General features: G+C 41.6%; 1 protein-coding gene across 2 annotated transcripts in view; it reads left to right on the forward strand.

Moving 5' to 3' along the window:
* The window catches only part of CHST8 (carbohydrate sulfotransferase 8), a 231,684-nt gene extending 212,076 nt beyond the window's left edge, over positions 1-19,608 (forward strand). For both annotated transcript variants that reach the window (XM_075576373.1, XM_075576374.1), the window contains exons 3-4: positions 11,813-11,850; positions 15,214-19,608. In XM_075576373.1, coding sequence (XP_075432488.1) covers positions 11,813-11,850; positions 15,214-16,347 — 1,172 coding nt within the window. In that variant the 3' untranslated portion in view covers positions 16,348-19,608. The remainder of the gene's footprint in view (positions 1-11,812; positions 11,851-15,213) is intronic.
* Positions 19,609-19,999: the final 391 nt, after the last annotated feature.

Raw genomic sequence — 19,999 nt, forward strand, 5'->3', positions numbered from 1 at the left:
AAGGTCATGCCAGATGATAGAATACAAGGAAGTCACATCCAAGAGGACACAAACTGATTGTGGGTCCATTTAACTCCACTCAAGTGAGTCAGCAAATCACCAGAGTCCAAGATGAAGGAAGGGAGATTCCTAACAAAAGGTTGTAGATATCGGTCGATGTATTGTGAAAAGCCATCTCCTAAAGATCCATGGCTGACCTGAGGATCGATCAGTGTCTTATGGACCTTTGGGAGATGATGGAAAATGGGGATAACCGGATATGGCTTAATGATAAAAAAATTATATATCTTTTTTTAGTCCAGACATTAGTTACTTCACCTAGTTCTATTAAATCCATGAGGACTTTCATGTAGACCTCTGTTAGTACAGAGTGGATGGTCACATCCCCAAGTTGGCGATAAGCTTCCTTGAGGTAGTTCGACATACTCTGAACTACCACCTTTCCTGTAAGGTGTATAAATCTTTAAACGTATATAATCTGTCTTTAATGACATGGGGAATAAGATTCCCATTATTAGTTATAGCAACAGGACTCTCTAGAGGGATCTCTAGAGGCATCACCAGGGTTGTCCAAAGGTGTATTGAGAGTATTAATCTCTATGGCATCTTAATCTTCCTGAGTCTTGACTTTCTGAAAATAAGATTTTAACGTTGGTTTACGAACAAATTTTTGAACGTCTATTGCTGTATTGAATACATCTAAATCTATAGAGGAGGCATATTTGGGCCCTTTACTCAAAAGAGCAAGCTCCGAAGAAGAAAGTTCTTGGCCGGAGATGTTTATTACATTTGAACAATCCTCTATAAATCTTTCTTTCGGCATCCGACTCCCATCTCCTCTCCTTTCCTCTCCTGGTTCTTATTGATTTTTTTGGAATAAAGGAAAGTTTATTTGTTGTCGATTTTGAAACTTTGTGTTTCTAGAGGCGGAGGAAGATTCTGATTGGGGTTTGTATCCCCCAGTACTATATCCCTCATGTCTTGATGTATCAGGGGGCACGAATGTTTTGGCCTGTATAATCCTTTGGGTTGGAAAAAGAAACAGTGTGATGTAGTTTCCACATAAAAAATGTCTGAATCACCACTTTGATATTCTGTTATAGATTTGAATATTGATTTACGTGGAGTGGATCCATATGTCCCTTCCCTACTTGGGCTTCTCTGTGACGCTGGTATGGACGCTGTTTTATGAGCTGAATCCTCTGCCAATTATACAGTACACCTGTTTTTCTCATAATCGGTGAGGTCCCTGTCATATTTAGATTGCCTTTTGGCCATAATTTCTCTTACTACTTTTTCAATAGTGGTGAATAGTATTGAGTCGAGACCTTTAAAACACTCAAGGTCTTGAAACTGTTGAAGTTTAAGTTGTAACTCTTTTACTTGTGTTTCCAAAGTTTCTCGTTCTTTAATTTTTTGTTGTACTATTAACTCCATAAGCTTGAACGAACACTGGTCTAAGGTCATGATCCACTGTCGTTCAAACTCAGGATCCTGAAACCACCATCACCACTGCTCATCCTGGCCCCCATCATCATTTCAGTTCATCCTGGCCCCCCACTACCTCACCTCATCCTGGCCCCCCAAATTGTTTCCTTACCTTATTTCCAGGAAGGACACAGACTTCTTTGGGCTGCCGGGGTGTGGACTCCGCCCTCGCTGTCCCCTGATTTGCTGTCCGTTCCTCCAATCAGGGACAGGCTGCACACACTCACGAGTGCTCTTTACTGTGCCCGGCCACTGTCCGCAGCCCGCCTCCAGTCTCAGTACCAGGCCAGCACTTCCAGCCGCGCCTGCTGTTGCGCCGCCCTCGCGCTTGCGCTGCCAGCCCTCCGCCGCCGCTCTTGCACTGCCAGCCCTCCGCCGCCGCTCTTGCACTGCCAGCCCTCCGCCGCCGCTCTTGCACTGCCAGCCCTCCGCCGCCGCTCTTGCACTGCCAGCCCTCCGCCGCCGCTCTTGCACTGCCAGCCCTCCGCCGCTGCTCTTGCACTGCCAGCCCTCCGCCGCTGCTCTTGCACTGCCAGCCCTCCGCCGCCGCTCTTGCACTGCCAGCCCTCCGCCGCTGCAAAAATAGTAATACCGGACACATAGGTGTCCGGTATTACCTCCGATTTTATACCGGACAGGCATAGGAATTACCGGCCTGTCCGGGTGAAAACCGGACACCTGGCAACCCTACACCCAAAGGAGGATATCTTTGAATGAGGTTCAATTCTGAAAGTTCTTCAAAATGGTTCCAAGTGTTTTTTTTTTTTTTTTTTTTTTTATCTTGTCATAAATGTTGATTTTTTTTTATTTATTCATTATTTTTCTCTCCTTATTCTCAGCCTAAATAATAAACTGAAAGTATTGTTGAGAGAAGGGGAGAAGCTTTTTGAGTTAACAGCTCACAGTAAATCAAAGAACAAAATAGAAGTTAAGTGTTCCTTACGATAGGATTTCTGCTTTTGTTTGCAGCCTTGGAGACGGTGCAGCTGTCTAGTCATATTTCTTTTCCCTTCTCTTTGAGATCGGGTATATGTGCGTGCGCTCATTGGCGCGCATGCGCATGACTCATTGTGTCATACTCTGGCTCATTGCCAAATCTTTTGCTGGACGCATAGCTGCACGAACTACTCCAGGATCAAGACGTACCCTGTGGCTCGCGCACATATGCGTTGCGTCTTTTTTGGTGCAAATTTTTGAATAGCAATATGTATAAATAGGATATGCTGATGATAGCTCCATACTCCTTGATAAAGCGCCGAGGGCAGTGCGAAACGCGTAGGAGGTTTGCACACCTCCTGTGGGTGATGTTTTTTTTTATCATTTAATAAAGATTTGTTATTCTTTTTCTAAACCTGGCTCCATTTTGGCTGTGCGCTGCTTTTCTCTTTTTACTCATCTGGACTTGCTTACCTGCATTGATCACACCTACAAGAACAGGAATATGCTCTAGGAGTGTGTAAGAGATGTGTGCAGGGTACATTTACATCTCGGCTTTATTGCGCCTGTTCCTTTAACAATGCAAAACATTCAAAATAAACAAAATAAAGGCCTACTCCACTTTGGAGAATATCTAAACCTTTACTCCAGCCCTCCCACTGGGTGGGTAGCTAAGCAGATTACCACCCCAAACATATATAGATGTACAACAGTCCAACAAGAAAGTCTCATCTGTTTCTGTTGTTGTAGTTGTAGCTCTGTTTCCTGGGTCAGCATCTTGTGTGCTATTGAAATATCCAGGTATAGAGGTCTTGTCCCCTTGTCTTGCTGTCGGCATACAGTCCTTCTGTGTGCATCAAGACATCATCTTTTCCTCAGGTCAGCCCAGTTGTGGGCTAAAGAAATCTCTCCAGTCTTCCTTCTCCTTATGTCAGCCCAAATGTGAGCTAAGGAATCTCTCCTGTTTCTCACATCAGGCTTTTCTAAAAGTCCTAATCAGTCAGGTGGAATCTGGTTGATTGCCTGTGTGCAATTAACCAGCACGCTGCTGGATTTAGTCAGTTTCTCTCAAACAGTGATAAGTCCCTGTTACAAGTGGGTAAGGATTTTTAAGTTTTCTACAGACGTTTATATTGAACAAAGAACTATGTGAGTAATTATTGTCTATTGAAGATTATTACTATATGAAGCATTCCCAATGAGGCAACAGTGTTGAGGACTACCCCCTTTCACTTTTTCCTTCAGGGAGATCGCCTTCAATCAATGCAGGACATCTCACTCATCCCAAGCGTTACCCACTCCATGCAAGAGTACATTAATTTTCTGATTCATTTATTATCTTTTATTGTTTAATCACTTGGTCTTATTAGTATTTTGAGCACCCATAAACCACATTTTGAATTCACATAGACATCAACTGGTGTCAAACAATATAGTTACTCTGTGCTTCTTCCCTTGGTAGCTCTCACATAGGGAGGTATTTACGCTTTAATCACTGTGGTAGCTCTCACTCATACACTGGGGAGGTACTTATACGTGTGTCCTTTAGTAATGTTAGATTGGCAATCTCTTGTGTAGCTCCCTCAATGCCCGTATATCTGGTGGACCCTGGTTGGGGTACACACTCTATTCTCGGGGATCAGTATCCCTTTACTGTGGACGGCATTCTTCCTCTATACTTAACAGATCGATGTTTACTGAGGACCCATCGGTGGGAGTACACTCTATCTTCAGGGATCAGTATCCTGTCACTCTGTGCACCGTCTACCTCGTACATAGCTATTGGATCGGGACTGTACAAGGGACTCTGGCGGGCCCGATCCAACTATGCTAAGGAGTTTCTACTGTGAGAACTCCATGCTGAGCCCCTGTCTGCTCCTCTTCTGGTCAGAGAACAATCTGTTCATTACTATGGGCTCTATCTGTGAAGAGCACATTCCTTAACTGAAAACAATAAAGGTGACAGAACATCCTTCCTACACATAACTATACACTTAAACATATTTACATAATTTACGGTGAGGCCCTCACCAATTACTACTCCCGGAGAACCGGATTCTAGAACACTGGGGGATGAGGGGGGTGGGGGGTGCAATATATACCTTCCCATCTCCTTATGGTGACATCACTGGTCCCAAGACCTACTGGGGAATGGTTATCCTTTCCGCAAGTCCTCCTTTATTACATGATAGGGAGCAGAGTAACTCTGTGTGACCCTACATAGTTAACCCCTTAACTACTAGTAGTCCCTAGCAGGGGGGGGGGCTACATATGTGATTAGGGAGATAACATCCTCTCTTGACATGGGACTGGGCGGTTTAAATGAATAAATTAACCCTTTCACTGCAGGGGGCCTCCACACATTGCGGCCGGGCAGTAAAGCGGTTAAGACATTATTCTTTTCCGTATCACTGCCCCCCATCCAAGTAACGCCTTTTATTTGAATGCTTGGTAGTCTGAAAACAAGAGATGCCTACCTAATTTGGCTTTTCTTTTTTTTCATCCTCTCAAGGGAGCGGAGATGGGGTTTTTCCACCCTTTATCCAGCCTATTCACAGCAGAGATGCCTCGTCTGTAGAGGATGTCAGTGACTATTTGAAGCACCTCTCAAACTAGCAGGAAAGATGTGCAGGCTCACTTGTCTTTTGATGGATATCTGATTTGATTGGTAGTTTTTCTTAACCTTGCTCTTCGGAACTACAGAAATAGTCTGAGATTTCTGTGCAAAACCGCAGCATTTGTGTCTGGATTAGATGCAGCTTCTGAAGACCCTCGCTGCAGATATTCTATTTATCAGAACATTGACATGATTATACATTGTAAATGAAGAAAAACAGCTTTCCTAATTAGGTCTAACCTGTGTAATGCTATCTTTAAAGACAAACGCGTATAGATTTTGCACTTTAAGTCTTATGTATTGTACAGGAATAAATGTTGGCGCTTTATAAATAAACGATTTTTATAATAGGGATGCTGGGCCATATTTATTAAACAGTCTTTTGCTATAAAATACCGTCTGGCCCATTCAGGTTAATGTGCTGTGATCCAGCGTCGGAGGGTGTTCTAAGGCAAATCACTATGGTTTCGTATTTTTCTTGGGGATGTTTTAAATTGCCGCCTTTCCTGTCATAGGAAGCTATATTGCTGTCAGCTGTTTTATTCACGGTGCTCAAAATTATTTCTTTTTGCGCAATTACACGTTTAAATAGGTTTGACAGTTTTTGCTCCACAAACCAAATTAAGTGCATACGGTATGTGTGCTAGTTAACCAATTACTACCTACCATCTTCTCTGACTCCCAATTAGTTTGGTAAAATGTACCCTGTCTTTTACGGCAATGTCTCGCATTGGCCTTCTAAAATGTTGAGTTTCCAGGTTGAAGATAACTGCAAAAGCATTGAAAGAAATTTTTTTTTCTCATACCCAGTAAGTGCAGATATGCAGCAGTACTCTTGTTAATATAATTTATAATACCCTGCCATGTTGCGTACTAACTCACGATTTAAGTGCTGAAAATGTCAAGGATTCTGTATAATGCTAAACTGAGATTTGATTAGAAAAGGAGATCTTTGCAATGCAATTTTTTTACTGTCTGAGTTCAGTGCACTTATAAGGATGTTCTTCTACTTGTAGCTTGAAATCTGATGTGACACAGCTCGAGTCGGAGTGTGTGAGATAGAAGAGCCGGAGGAACACAATATTTAGAAGTCATGCGTCTTAAAAAGCATAGAAGTGATTAGCAATCAAGTGAGCCAGACTTCTCCTATTTGTTCTACAGTATGTCCCTGAGAAAAATTAGCATGAGCACTTCTATAGCATGGGTATCTGTCTGAAGTTAGCACAGGTTGAACTTCATGGACATATGTCTTTTTTCAACCTCATCTACTGTGTAACTATGTAACACGTTGCATTGATTTTGCATGCAATATTTGGCAGTGATGAACTGTGTTCATACAGTGTAGGTAAGCAGATATATACATTATGTAAATATATCCTACCCTTCCCTGAAATAGTGGTAAATAGAAATTCCCGGAGAGAGCAGCAGTGACTGACGAGGATTATAATGCTGAAAGCCTAATAATTAACCCCATATGTGGGACGTTTAGGGACATTTCCTGCCAACATTTCTGCAAAGCCCATAACGGAGCTGTCCAGTGCTGATTCCGCTTGTCAGATCCTGTGCAGCTCAAAGCAAATAAAACAACCATCCGTGTGGTATGTATATTCTTATTGCACTACCAGTGCACATATACGCTGCGCTTTACAAAATAGGCATTGGTATATAGAGGATTATAATACAATAGGGCAGGGGTTCTCAAGTCCCCCCCCAACAGGTCAGGATATCCCAGCTTCAGCACAGGTAGCTCAGAGCCACCGATTCAGCCACCTGTTCTGAAGCTGGGATATCCTTATAACCTGACCTGTTTCGGGGGCTTGAGGAGTGGAGTTGAGCCCCCCTGCAATAGGGGCATGAAACATGCAAGCACATTTATCTGTATACAGTATAATGGAGCTTATATCTAGTAAGCCTGTTTAGCATATAAATAAATGCACAATGCTGGTATATCACTTAATCAGCTCAGATAGCTGCGTTAACTAATTTAGCCAGTTTGCTGTGCAACGTGTTGCAGGCCACTGGCAGCAAAGGGGTTTAGATGAAAGTCTTCAAAAAGGCATCTTTCGTTGGGTGACTTCTAAAGTTGTACATCCCTACAAGGACGAGGCCCTTCAATCACACATACATTCCCATACTTCTAGTCTAACTCAGAAGTACAGTATATACTGTGAGCGAGCAGGGTTGGGCTGCTGTAGTCCACTGGTTAACACTAATTGTGAGCTGGAAAACTAATGTAGCCTTGAACAATGGTTCTTTCCGAAGAAAGTTTGATATTGTGGGTAGCGCACTTGTCGCTAAGAGTGAAGTGTTCTAAACGGGTGGTCAACTACAGTACTTGTGACCATAAACTCTGTTTATCTCCATGTGCCTCCAATGTTGTTATCCATGTAAAACTCCACTTAGCACGTCAATGCATATTAAGTCGGGTTTGTTTATTATGTGTAATGTTTTGATTGCGTTGCCCTATGCCCTAGAAAATAAACATGCCCTGTGCATAAATCTCACAAATCATCACTCGGAGGCAGGGAAACGGTTATTCCCCAAAGTAAACATATGCACGGTTTTTCTTCTTTGCTAAAAATAATTTCGCTTCAGGTTCCATGTGACGTGTGCTCATCAGCTGATGCAAAGAAAGGTGGTAATTTATGTAGTCCCAAAGAATGGGAAATGAAAAAACTGATGATCCTAGCTTATCCACCAGCTTGTTACATGGGGTAAAACATTAATCAGGTTCAGTTAACAAACACATCACAACAGCACTTTCTGTAGGGCTCCACTGCTTCACACTTTGCACTCCCACAGAAAACAGATGTGCTGACATTAACAATACAAAGCACATCGGAGGAGCTGAAGACGGGGCCAATGTGGGGCGTCCAGTTAATGCCGGATCAGGGATGCAATCCCCGGACCAGCGCTTGGTGAATCCCAGCAAGTGATGCATGTTATTCCACATGTTATTATGAAACCCTTTACCTGCTGGATATTTTAATACAATATGGAAGCAGTAAGGGACCAATGTATACAAGGAAACATTTGCATTCACTTAACCCCTGCCACTGAGCAGCTATGTCACCAACTGGGCCACTTAATGGGACTGCAGAGCCTGGTTCATACTTGTCCAAAATGTTGATCCTGTCTCCCTTAATGTTGACCACCAGTCTTCCACATGTTGACTAGGTGGACGGGTCAGACCTCCCAATCTTGCACCACTTCTTTCCTATAAAGCATGATGCACACAGCCCCTGTAAGATGGTTTGCACGGTTGACCCTTGGTTCCCGATTATATTTGCCTTTTTAGTTCCCTGTGTTTCTGGGCCTTTTCCAGAAATCATCATGGCCGATATCCATGCTTCACATCAGTTGGCCTATAGGAAGCCTCAGCGTCGTCCTTGCATGGTATGGCAGCTTCCTATTGGACAACCCCGGGGGCATAATTTACTGATTCCACTGGTACAAAAAAGGTCAAATTATCAGGAACCAGTGGGTTCTGAGTGCTAGGAACAGCGCGGTTCATTAGAGTGGGGTTGGGAGGGGAAATAACAAGATGTTGGCTTATTTCATCTGATTTGCTACAGTTTTAACTTGAAATTGGGGAAATAGCGACTGTATCAAACCTCGGCTCTGAGCGTGCGTATGTACATATAGTGCCAATAAACCGTTTATGAACCCCTTGGGATTTTCCCATATATTTCTAAACTATAATCCCATTAGATCTTAATCTAAGTCCTAATAATGGATAAAGATAACCTGATAGAACAAATGACACAAAAACATGACACTTTTTCAATATTTATTTATTCACAAATTATTCAATATTCAATATCCATGTGTGAAAAAGTATGTGTACCTTTAGATTCAGTACCTGGTGGCGCCCCCTTGAGCAGCAATAACTTCAACTACGCATGTCCTGTAACTGCTGGTCAGTCTCTCACATCGGGTTTGAGGCATTTTGGCCCATTCCTCCTTACAGAACTGCTTCATCTGACTTCCTGCTTACAATCTAAGTAGTAAGCATGGAGCACTTAGAGACAGTAGGAGTGTTCTGGTAAGAGCGTCTGCAAGGGGCCAAGGTCCGTGCATATGAGATGTATAGTATCAGCCAGCGGAGCTGCCCATACGCTTTGTTAGAGAGGTGTGTTTTAAGATGGGTTGAATAGTGGAGAGAGAGGGTCCCGGTCCGATATTGAGGGGGAGGATATGCCAGAGGTGTGGTGCAGTGAGTGAGAGAGAGGTTTTAGGTGGGAGAAGGCTTTAGATACAAAAGGGGTAGACAGGTGACATCTTTGAACAGAACGAAAGAGTCGGGATGGTGCATAGCGAGAAATTAGGGCTGAGATGCAAGAAAATGCGGTAAAGTGTAAAGCCTAAAAAAGGAGGCGAGTTTTGTAAGTAATACAGGATTTAATAGGAAGACGGGGGGGGGGGATTTCAGCAGGAGCGACGCTGAGACAGAATTAGGAGAGAGTAAAGTGATGCAGAGTCCTATCTACCTTATTACTTGATATATCCAGCACTAAACTATATTAATTAGTGAATTGGCAGTTGTTCTAATTAATATGCCCTAAGACAGCAGTACTTATTGGGTAACTTTTCTCAGGATGCCCACGTAGCTGGTATTTGTATCCTTCGCCCCCATGAATGTAGAAATATGAATCTTTTGAATGTTTTGCTGACATCAACTGTGTGCATTTCTAACCCCCCCAATAAACAGCGCTCATTCAATTTCCCTTATCCATTTAGCCATTTGGTGAAATAATACATATTTAGAAATGCAAATTCACCGCTTCCACGTTGATTTTACTGACAGCGAATATAAATCTTCGGTTTCTGCAGCTGAGCTTCTTGCTGTGATTAAAATGAATAGTAAAAAAAATGCGCAGGCATTCGCACTGCATTAAAATCTGTGATTTAGCTGTAATTTGTTGCTATTGATGCTGATTGTAAGTGACACACACGAATTCCACAGCATACACAGTACGTGCGAACAATTGTAGAGAAACATATTTTGACCTACAGTGCAACATACCACAAATAGCATATTTTTGCATTTGAATTCACTGTATTATTAGAATTGCAGCTAAACATGGCTCCAGAATTCAGTGGTACACACAGCTCTCACATATCCCAGGTTTGTAGGGGCACTCTCAACAATCAGTCTTTTTAGCTACAAGAAAGGGACACTGAGAAGGCACAAAACAGGAGGACAGACGGGCAGCAGTACAGATTAAAAGGGTTGTGTGGTAATCTGGGAATATACAATAGTCGTAAGGGGGTCATTTGATATAAAAGCGGACTGAGCTTAATACAGATAAACATGCATGTTTTTTATGCAAAGCCATTTTGGGATTATTGGAATACTTAACCTGCCTATCCCATTACTGCTGCAAACCTCTGAGCTCTTAGCACGGATGTCAAAATGGCACTGTAATGACCTGTTTTACATGGCAGTTGGAACAATATAAGTACAAGACCCCTTCTAGACTTTTTACACTTCATTTTACACAAGTGCTGACATCGTAGAATGTTGATTTCTATTTGAATATCTGTTTCTCGATCGTGTTTTCGAAGTACAAAGGTGGAATAATAGTAGAAAAACAAGCTTGCAGAATAAGCTCAACTAGAATCCTCACTTCTGCAAGCACAGATAAGACTCTTGCATGTTATTTCCCCAATGAGATGGACCCCTTACTGCTTATGGAAAGTGTGGCATTCTAAGGCAAACGGAGCAGGTAAAAGGACAAGGTGTAGTTCTTCCTGTAAAAGGTTTGGGGATTTGCAGTGCTTTTGTTTATCTTTATAGACATTTGTGGCTGTTAAGAGAATTCATGTATCCACATCTAGCCAACTGAACCTGCCACTGTTGAAAGAAGCAAAGTGAAGTCCTAAATAACCCATATGGTCTCAACCTTTTCAATATCACAGACCACGCCAACTGGGTCAGATTGGAGGACCACTGTACTGGACTTAACCTGCCCATTATGAACTCTGAATCAATGATCAATCTTATAATTTACTGCCTCAATATAGTCATGTACATAAGCTTTACGCCTTCAAAAACCAAACAACATGTTGAACTATAGATCATGTTGCTCTTAAAAGGCCTATCTAGCAGGTATGTCAGATGGCCACATATCATAAACTTACACATTCTAGCATTACCGCTCCAGTTGCCTGTTGGGAACAAGAGAGAAAAGTGGATGACAAAAATACCATCTAAGGGGTGGAAAAAATAGGGAAGAACGCCATGCAGAGCAGAGTCGCCCAACAGTCCACTCAATAGCATATAAAAATTGGTGGGGATGGGGGGGGGGGGGACTTGTCGCTCAGTCAAAGGCAACGTAATTGCTGCTGAAGTGAGTTTACTCAAGTATCATATGAATACAGATTGAGCAAGAGAACGTGTCAGGTCGGATCACTCCCCAGTGGGGGTAGGGAGGGGGTTATCTGTTGCTCAACCTGTAATAATATAATACTAAGGGGGAAATGTATGTTTATGATTTGAAATGTGGGAACTGTGTTTTTTGTGTGTTTTTTGTTATACGTTTACAATAATTATCCCATCATTGTGGTATTATATGAACTGGTATTACTCAATCCTAATGACCAAACTAAAACAGCAACTTTTTAATACTGCAAAATAAATCAAAGCACTGTACTTTTTTTTGTAATGTATTTTTGTCGGTATTAATAACCTAATTTTCCACTGGTTTATAATTTTGCAGTTTATATTGTCACGCACTGTAATTGTTTCTGTATTTCTTTTGCTTTTAGGTATGAAATTTGAATTTACATTACACCAACCAAAGAAGGTACGGTTTACGATTCATGTTAAGTAACTCCAACAGGGTATATTAATAAAAACTGTATTATACGGTGTGTTTGAGGGAAGAGAATTACTGGAGCTAGCTAGCGAATATGTCAGTTTATTGAAAAAGTGCCTTATTTTAGCAAAATGGATTGAAACATCAGTCACTTTACCCTCGGGCACAGGTTGTGCTTATTACTGTCTGAGTTTGATCATCCATAAACAGTTGGTTTGGTAAAAATGGGCAAATCGGAAATTGCTCAAAGATGCACTAAATCTCATAATTTGCATATCCATGTTCTTCTGGGAAATTACATCTAAGATTGAAGTGCTCATAGGAGTCTGTGAAGGCATCACTACGCCATCTAGTGGCTGTGACAGACTCTCCAATGGCAGATTGAGTGGATTTTAATGCAATCCTTTTACATGTTAATATAGTGCTGTGTTGTTCAACCAGGGTTCCTAGGAATGCGGAGTTCCCTGGTCATCCCTAAAGGGTTCCCTGTAATTTCCAGGTCATTTCCAAGTCGTACCAAATACAGAAGAATTTACAATGCATCTGATCTCAAACACGTTATTAGAGAGGGATCCTTTACAATGCATCTGATCTCCAGCACGCTAATAGAGAGGGTTGGGGATCTGCAGAATTTCCCAATATAATTATAGGGTTCCTTAACCAAAGGTTGGAAACCACTGATTTAGTGACTATATATTTCATGAATCCCGCCTTAGCCATGTACTTTCTGAGTCATCTTGGGGATATCACTATCTCCCTATTCCATAATTTAGGCACCTGTAATTTACATTTATTACTGAATATTTTTGCCCTAAATCCTTTTTATTTGTCTGTGGGAACTTCCATGCAGACCAGAAGAGGAGACCAGAAAGTCATTGACCAGATTCCACCCTAGAGGTTGCTGCATGAAAGTATAGTCGTATAACCCATTGTAAATTAAAGCTGCTATGTAAATACAATGGGATATAGTTTTATAACATGGGGAATTAGGGCTTTTGCCTCAAATGGGACGAACGTATGAAAATGCAAGTCTACCATTGTCTTCATAATACTGTTACATTCTGTAGTTATGTGAAGGGAAGCTCTGTGAAGTTTACATATTACATAAAGTACATACTACCATTAAGAGAGATGATTTGTGATTTAGTAAAGTACAGGTCTGATGCCCCCACGCATTTCCAAGCATTTGTCACTCTTGACATAGACTACTGGTCCATTACTTTCCTGTAACCATAATATTGTAATAAGTCCTCTGGGAAACCATGTCAGGAAGTCCATATTGCAGAGAAGCAAAATGATGATCGGGTATTTTCAATCAACTCAATCCCCAACTCCACGTAGTATGGTCACTGCATAAAGCTTGGAAATGCTGTTGAAGTTTTGATCATGTTATCCGGAGGAAAGCCAGAAACTACAAAACGAAGTGTAAAAATGCACGTTTGACTGCACTAAGGATTTGCAATAAAATGTAACTTAATATATTCTTTAAGATTGGGTATTAATCAACTCTATAAGTCTGGTTAAAATTATGACCCTCATATACTGTATATGTCTTTGTATCCTGCAGACCACGATTTTTTTTTAATTGTAATTTTGCCAACAAATAGATCCTGCTTAGAATGTTTCAGTGCCTGTCCGAGTTTGGTTATCCGTTGTTATCATCTTTCAGGTGCCGCTCTGGGGTTTGTCAGCAATAGATTGTTTCATTCGATGAGGCCAGATTTCCAGGATAACAGCCTATTTTGCATGACAACAGATTTCAGACATTGGCTCTCACTCACTCGCCAGCTGGAAGTTGGGCATGTTTATCATAATAAATTTTTCATTGTGGCTTTTACTTCTTAGTTACGTGGTACTGCACTATGCACCAGATGCTCCCAAATGTGGGCTTACACACATCTATTATAGTAAAAAGGAATAAAGTCTACCCTTTCACTGCCAGAAGCTCCTGCAGCTCTCCGTTCCATGGAAACATTATTGTCAGTAATTCAGAATTGAACATGCCGTAAAAAGCCATCAATAATTGAGTAGAATGGAATGGTTCACCAATGCAAAGATAGCAGATAATCTATCATCATCTAAGCAGGCATTGCAGATGCTGTTCTAGCATCATCACCTCATTCTTATTGCCAAGGACAGGCAAGATATACCTCCCATGCATATAGATTTCCACTAGGTAGAAACTGCATTCAGTTCTATGTAGGATGGAACCTACAAAACCAGGTCATGACCTTAAGTATCAACTAGGATTAGCAATGCGGCAAAAAAAAGATATGATGTTTAGTATGTTGGGAAATGTACTTAATCCTCTTCGCCTTGTAATGCATTGCCAGCCCCTCTGGCAGTGATGGGGTTAATGATCCAATGATTAAAAAATACCAGTTGATCTGGTCTAACAGAAATCAGTACTGCCGGCCCATTACAGGTTCTTGAGTCTCTAGCACGTCTGGCACTGTGAATAAATGGCCTCAAAGACATCACTTACTGAATGGCTGAGAGCTAGATGTTAAAAGCTGCCTCTTGTTCTGATGGCATCAGAGGTCACCTAAAAGCTTACTCTTAATGTAGGAGGCCTGGGGGGGATACTATCCCGTGATTACGCGTAGCATTCACTTTGGGCACCTCTTTCTATTTCCCATTTATGGCCCAACGGTTGCCCTTGGTAACCTGCCAAATAAGTAACCCACCACTTAGGTGTTTTACAGAAGTGTTTAGCTGGTCTCGTCATCTGAAATGCAATGGAGAGGAGATTGAAAGCCAATGAGAATAATGCATTTGAATTTATATGAATTCAGCTTGGGCTTCTTCCAAAGAAGGTTTTATAAAGCAAATGCTTTTTTAACTCCATCTACTATCTACTGACCATACACCTTAGTGCAGCTACAAGTGAATCCATACATACCACTCTGATCCTGCAGATGGTACAGTATTTGGGGTTTCTCACCAGCTACTTTGAGGTTACATTATTCAGTAGAGTAGAGTACTGTACATAGCAAAATAATAATGTTCAGGTGGCGATGTGGGGGCCGGTGGAATTACCTTCCCAGTATATTGAAAAATGTTAAATCCTTCCCTTCTAGAGAGAGCCACAATACATTGTAAAATAACGCATTACAGATCCCGGATCGTAAAACAGTTATGTCACAATTGTCCAGATAGGCACTTTGCTAGTTGCTGTACATGTGACAAATGTACAAATAAAATAGCATTATTCTAGTTAGTGTCTTGTGCCTCATTTAATAGGGGAGCAGAGTTTGGGTTTGTCAGACAAGATGAAAATGATTTGTTTTCACTATAACTTGTAAGTAATGTGCTCCGGGATTCTGAACACTGCTCTTTTTTTCTTCACAGGGCTGTACGTCTAACAACCAGTATGGAGACGCAATGGAAAATGCTGCAAAACAATTACTGAAGGTAAACCAAGTGATACCATCACGCCCACCTTATCAATTCCCGGCAATGTTTCCGAGCACCAAAAGGAGGCAAAAAAAGATGATGTTTCTGAGGCGAGAAAATAAAAAATACATGGAGAGGAAACTCCTGAAAAAGAGGAAACGATTTCTGCTCAAAGAGAGCCCAATTCTTATCGCCATGAACAGCTCTGCTATGGATCTCTCCCGGCTGCAGTCCGATGACCAGAATGGTAACTGGAAGAAGCTTTATGAGATTCAAAGAGAGAGGAAGAAACTAATGCAAGATATATGTTCAAAGTACAAGAGCAGCAGCAGGAGGATTATTACACCGTATCATGTTTCAAGAGTTTTTGTAGAGGATAAACACAAGATTTTGTATTGCGAGGTCCCAAAAGCTGGCTGTTCCAACTGGAAACGTGTGTTGATGGTCCTCAATGGGTTAGCTTCTTCCACAAACGATATACAGCATAATACAGTACACTATGGAAATTATTTGAAACGGCTCGATAGCTTTGATCGAAAAGGAATCTTTTACCGACTCAACACCTACACTAAAATGATCTTCATTCGGGAACCTTTCGAGAGGTTGGTGTCGGCGTTTCGGGACAAATTTGAACACGCAAACAATTATTACCATCCGGTTTTTGGCAAACCCATCATTTCTAGGTATCGTAGGAATGCAACAAAGGAAGCGCTCAGGACAGGGTCTGGAGTGCATTTCAAAGAGTTTGTCCAGTACCTTCTTGATGTTCATAGGCCGGTGGGTATGGACATACACTGGGATCATGTCAGCAGACTTTGCAGCCCATGCTTGATAGACTATGACTATATTGGGAAATTTGAAAGCATGGAGGAAGATGCGAACTTCCTCCTGCATCTCATTAGCGCCCCCCAAAACTTAACCTTTCCCAGGTTTAAGGATCGACATTCTAATGAAGAAAGAACGACTAATAAAATTACCCAGCAATATTTTGCACAACTGTCCCCTTCAGAAAGACAGCGCACATATGACTTTTATTATATGGACTATCAGATGTTCAATTATACAAAACCTTTTGAAGACTTGTACTAGCTGCATGAAAGTGGACACGTTTTCTTTTATACAATATCACCTTCAGGTTGTCGATTGTTGACATTTTGTGGCAGTCCAAAATCCTCACCCACATTGAGGACATTTCACCTATTTTAAAAGCGTTTTATTGCTTTTAGGCATATAAACTCGTGAACATTTTGAAATAATTGTCCATATAAAGCCTTTGGGGTAGAAATACATGGATATATGGTTCACATTTCTTAGCTGTAAACGCCTATTTATTGATGGGTCAGCTGAACTACCGCAGTAAAATAATAGAGATGGGAAATACAATTAATGAAAAAGTCTCAACCGTTTACACTAAATAGTTCCATGTGGTAGGTTACAAAAGTCATATTTATTAATTTTTTTGTTTCATTGACGGGGGGGTTATTGATCGATTTTCACAATGTAGGCAAATAACAAAAAGTAGGGTCAACTCTGATATCCGTTAATCAGTTATAGATTCCAGTCATGTGGTACAAAAGTCCTTAATTACGTGACCACAATCTGCAACTCGTTAGGCTATGATCCCTTGTTTCCGTTTACCACTTCAGTGCTGGTGGAGTTAATATCAATGGTTACCTATGAAGAGTGAATGGTATGTGGTTAAATGCTGAGTGGGAGCATCAACTGCGTTCTTAACTGAATGGCATTCAGCAGACGCCCTTGAATATGATCAGCAATGCTGTTCTAACACAGCCCCCGAGTTCTCACCTCTGCAAGTAGACGAGTTGCTTGTTCGATTTCCTGTTCCAGGGAAGATGGCGATGAGCAGGAATATACCTTTCTTTAAATCATAGCTGAACTTTAGCAGTACTTCAATCAGGAGTCTGCCCCTTCTGCTAGACACCAAAGTGAACAACAGAAAGGGAATCATCTTCCTTAAACAGTTCTGGTTGTTCAAGGTCACGTGAAGCTTGATCTGCCAGTAGAATGAAGGCTTGATGCTCATAGATCTAGAACAATAGATGCTAATTTACATCAACAATATTCATGCTAGAATGATACTGTAATACTTATGTATAATTCATGTGCTGTTCTTTTGGGAGGTAAGTTTATTCACTCACTGTTCCTATGGTAAGCTGCCCTAAGGTTTTGTGAGGTTTGTTTAATTAAGCAGTATTTAAATTTGTGATTATTTATCTATTTGAACAATATTGGCACGTTAATCCCTCGTAGCAGCATACTCCCGACGTTTAAAACCGCTCTAGGAAACAACATATTGCTACAGTTTTATTACTTCTCGGAGGTAAGGATTCTTATTGTAAAGAGGCCGTTCAACCTACTCAATGGGTTTGTTTTTTTTAAAGGTATCTAATGGAAATAATATATGTACTGTATGTATCCAAGTAAAACTCTGAATCAGATATTTGGTCGCGGAAGGCATTTGGCCGCTGAGTGAACCTCAGGCGCTCAGCCTCTGGCCATTCAGCCACCGGCCGCTCAGACTCAGGCCACTCAACCGCCGGCTGCTCAGACTCTGGCCACTCAGCCGCCGGCCGCTCGGCCTCTGGCCACTCACCACCGGCCGCTCAGACTCTGGCCACTCAGCCGCCGGCTGTTTCGCTAATAAGGTAAGTACATTAAGGGTTAATTTGGCGGTTAGGGTAAGGGGTTATAGATAGGGGTTTTGGGGTAAGTGATTAAGGTTTTTAGGGTAGGGAGTAGCGTTGGTATTGGGCATTAGGATTAGGTTTTTTAGGGTAAAGGGTAAGGTTAGGGACGGCAAAATGCGCAGCGGAGAGATGTCCCTGCGGCGAGGTGAGTGGGTGGCTAAACGCTGACATGGTCAAACGGCCGCGGCCAGGTGTCCCAGACCGAGTAAAACTTACTTGAATTTATGTGTAGGTTGGGATCGTCCCGGGAATCCGCGCCTTCTCCACTCTGTCGGGAAAACTGAAACCCCAACAGGGACGACCCTCCACTGGGACTGCGGCATGCAGTGTGCGGCTATGGGGTCCCCAGGGGGCGTCTGTCTCGGCTTCCATGTTCCAGACATGAACGGAGAAGGCGCGGATTACCAGGACGATCAGCACCTATAGAAAAGTTTAGTTCTTTTATTTCCTTGGGCACACATCATTTTAATTAGATAACTTAATGGGTGTTTTTTTTGTTTTTTTTTGTTTTGTTTTTTAAGTTGGGTGAACTGCCCTTTTAAAGGATTCCTTAGCAAAACATGATATTAGTATCTGTATTTTCTAAATACTTTAAGCTCTCGACTTGAACCCATTTTGTTTAATATGACAGAGCCCTCCATTCAAGCACAGCACAACTTGCTTTTCAATTCCTTTTTTTATTATTTTTAAGAAAGAGGGGGTCATTTATTAAACTGTCATAGTGCAGACCAAGCACTATCGCTCGGAAATTTCTATTAAAGTTAACTATCAAAGTTTCATTAATAACCCCTATAGAGCCAAACGTATACACAGTGATAATTTAAAATACAAGGAAATTATCATTGAAAAAAATAGGCTTAAAGAGGCAATTCAAGCGGGCACATATATTTTTTAACAAAGAATTGATGCAGGGGGTCTCCGGAGCTGAACCCCATTAATTTTAGCTCTGGGGACCCCCTGCTTCCGGTGATATTTACCTCCGTAGGGAGTGCTGGTAGCTGCTCCGGCGTGCTAGCAGGGATCACGTATTGGCCGCTTGTCAAAGCTCCCACACCGTGCGGGCCAATAGGAGGCCGTGATGTCATCCAGGCTTCCCTGTGACCCACCCGCAGCTTTAAAAAGCAAGGAGGTACCGGCGCCCCCTTCAGAGGGATGTATCTATTGAAGCAGGGGGTCCCCGGAGCTGAAATTAAAGGGATTCAGCTCTGGAGACCCCCCTGCTTCAATCAACAGGAACTTTAAAAAAAAAAAAAAGTGAAGAAATTTGCCAGCTTCGATTTTGCTTCTTTCAGACAAATTTTTAACAATAAACTGAAAAAATATCTCTTGCCTCAAAGAGCTTACAATCTAAGTGAGCTTCTGGGAATGTACAGAAAATACTGTGATAATGCAAACACTGTAAGGATGGGGATATCCTCGTAGCCGCAGGGCCCTCTGAACACGAGTTAAAATTACAATGAAAAAAAACACACTATTGGAACGAGCTCACATTTCAGTCCTGGTTTTAATTTTTTTTTATTTTTTGTTTTTTTTCAACCTTTTGATTTTAAGTATTAGAGTGTGTATTTGAAGGTGTGTACCTAATATTTAGGTATATAAACCGTGTGAAATTTCACGACCGCGTGAATACTTGTAATATGTAAACTTGTGGGGGGGAGGGGGCGGGGTAGGGGGGGTTGTATAGAAGAAAAATGATCACACTTAAAAAACGTTATTCTTATGCGATCAGTAAAGTTACCAAGATTGTGAACTGCACCCTTAGTTACTGAGATATTGATAAATTAAACTCCTGAGCAAAAAAAAAAAACCCCTAATGTATGTGCAGGGAATAGAATATAACCATGGGGACAGCCGTTCCAGCAAACCAATTGAAATCTGCCACATCACTGGGGAATGAAATTGTTGCTTTCTATTGGTTAACCGTCCTAAACAAATATTATACCAGGGATTAAACCTGTAAATATCTGGTGTTCAGCCTCAAGCGTCACATTATTGGAGGGGGGTTGAGGGGAGGTGGAGGGTCTATTTTTCTG

This window comes from Ascaphus truei, chromosome 19 (assembly GCF_040206685.1).
Source record: "Ascaphus truei isolate aAscTru1 chromosome 19, aAscTru1.hap1, whole genome shotgun sequence".
Classification (NCBI taxonomy): Eukaryota; Metazoa; Chordata; class Amphibia; order Anura; family Ascaphidae; genus Ascaphus; species Ascaphus truei.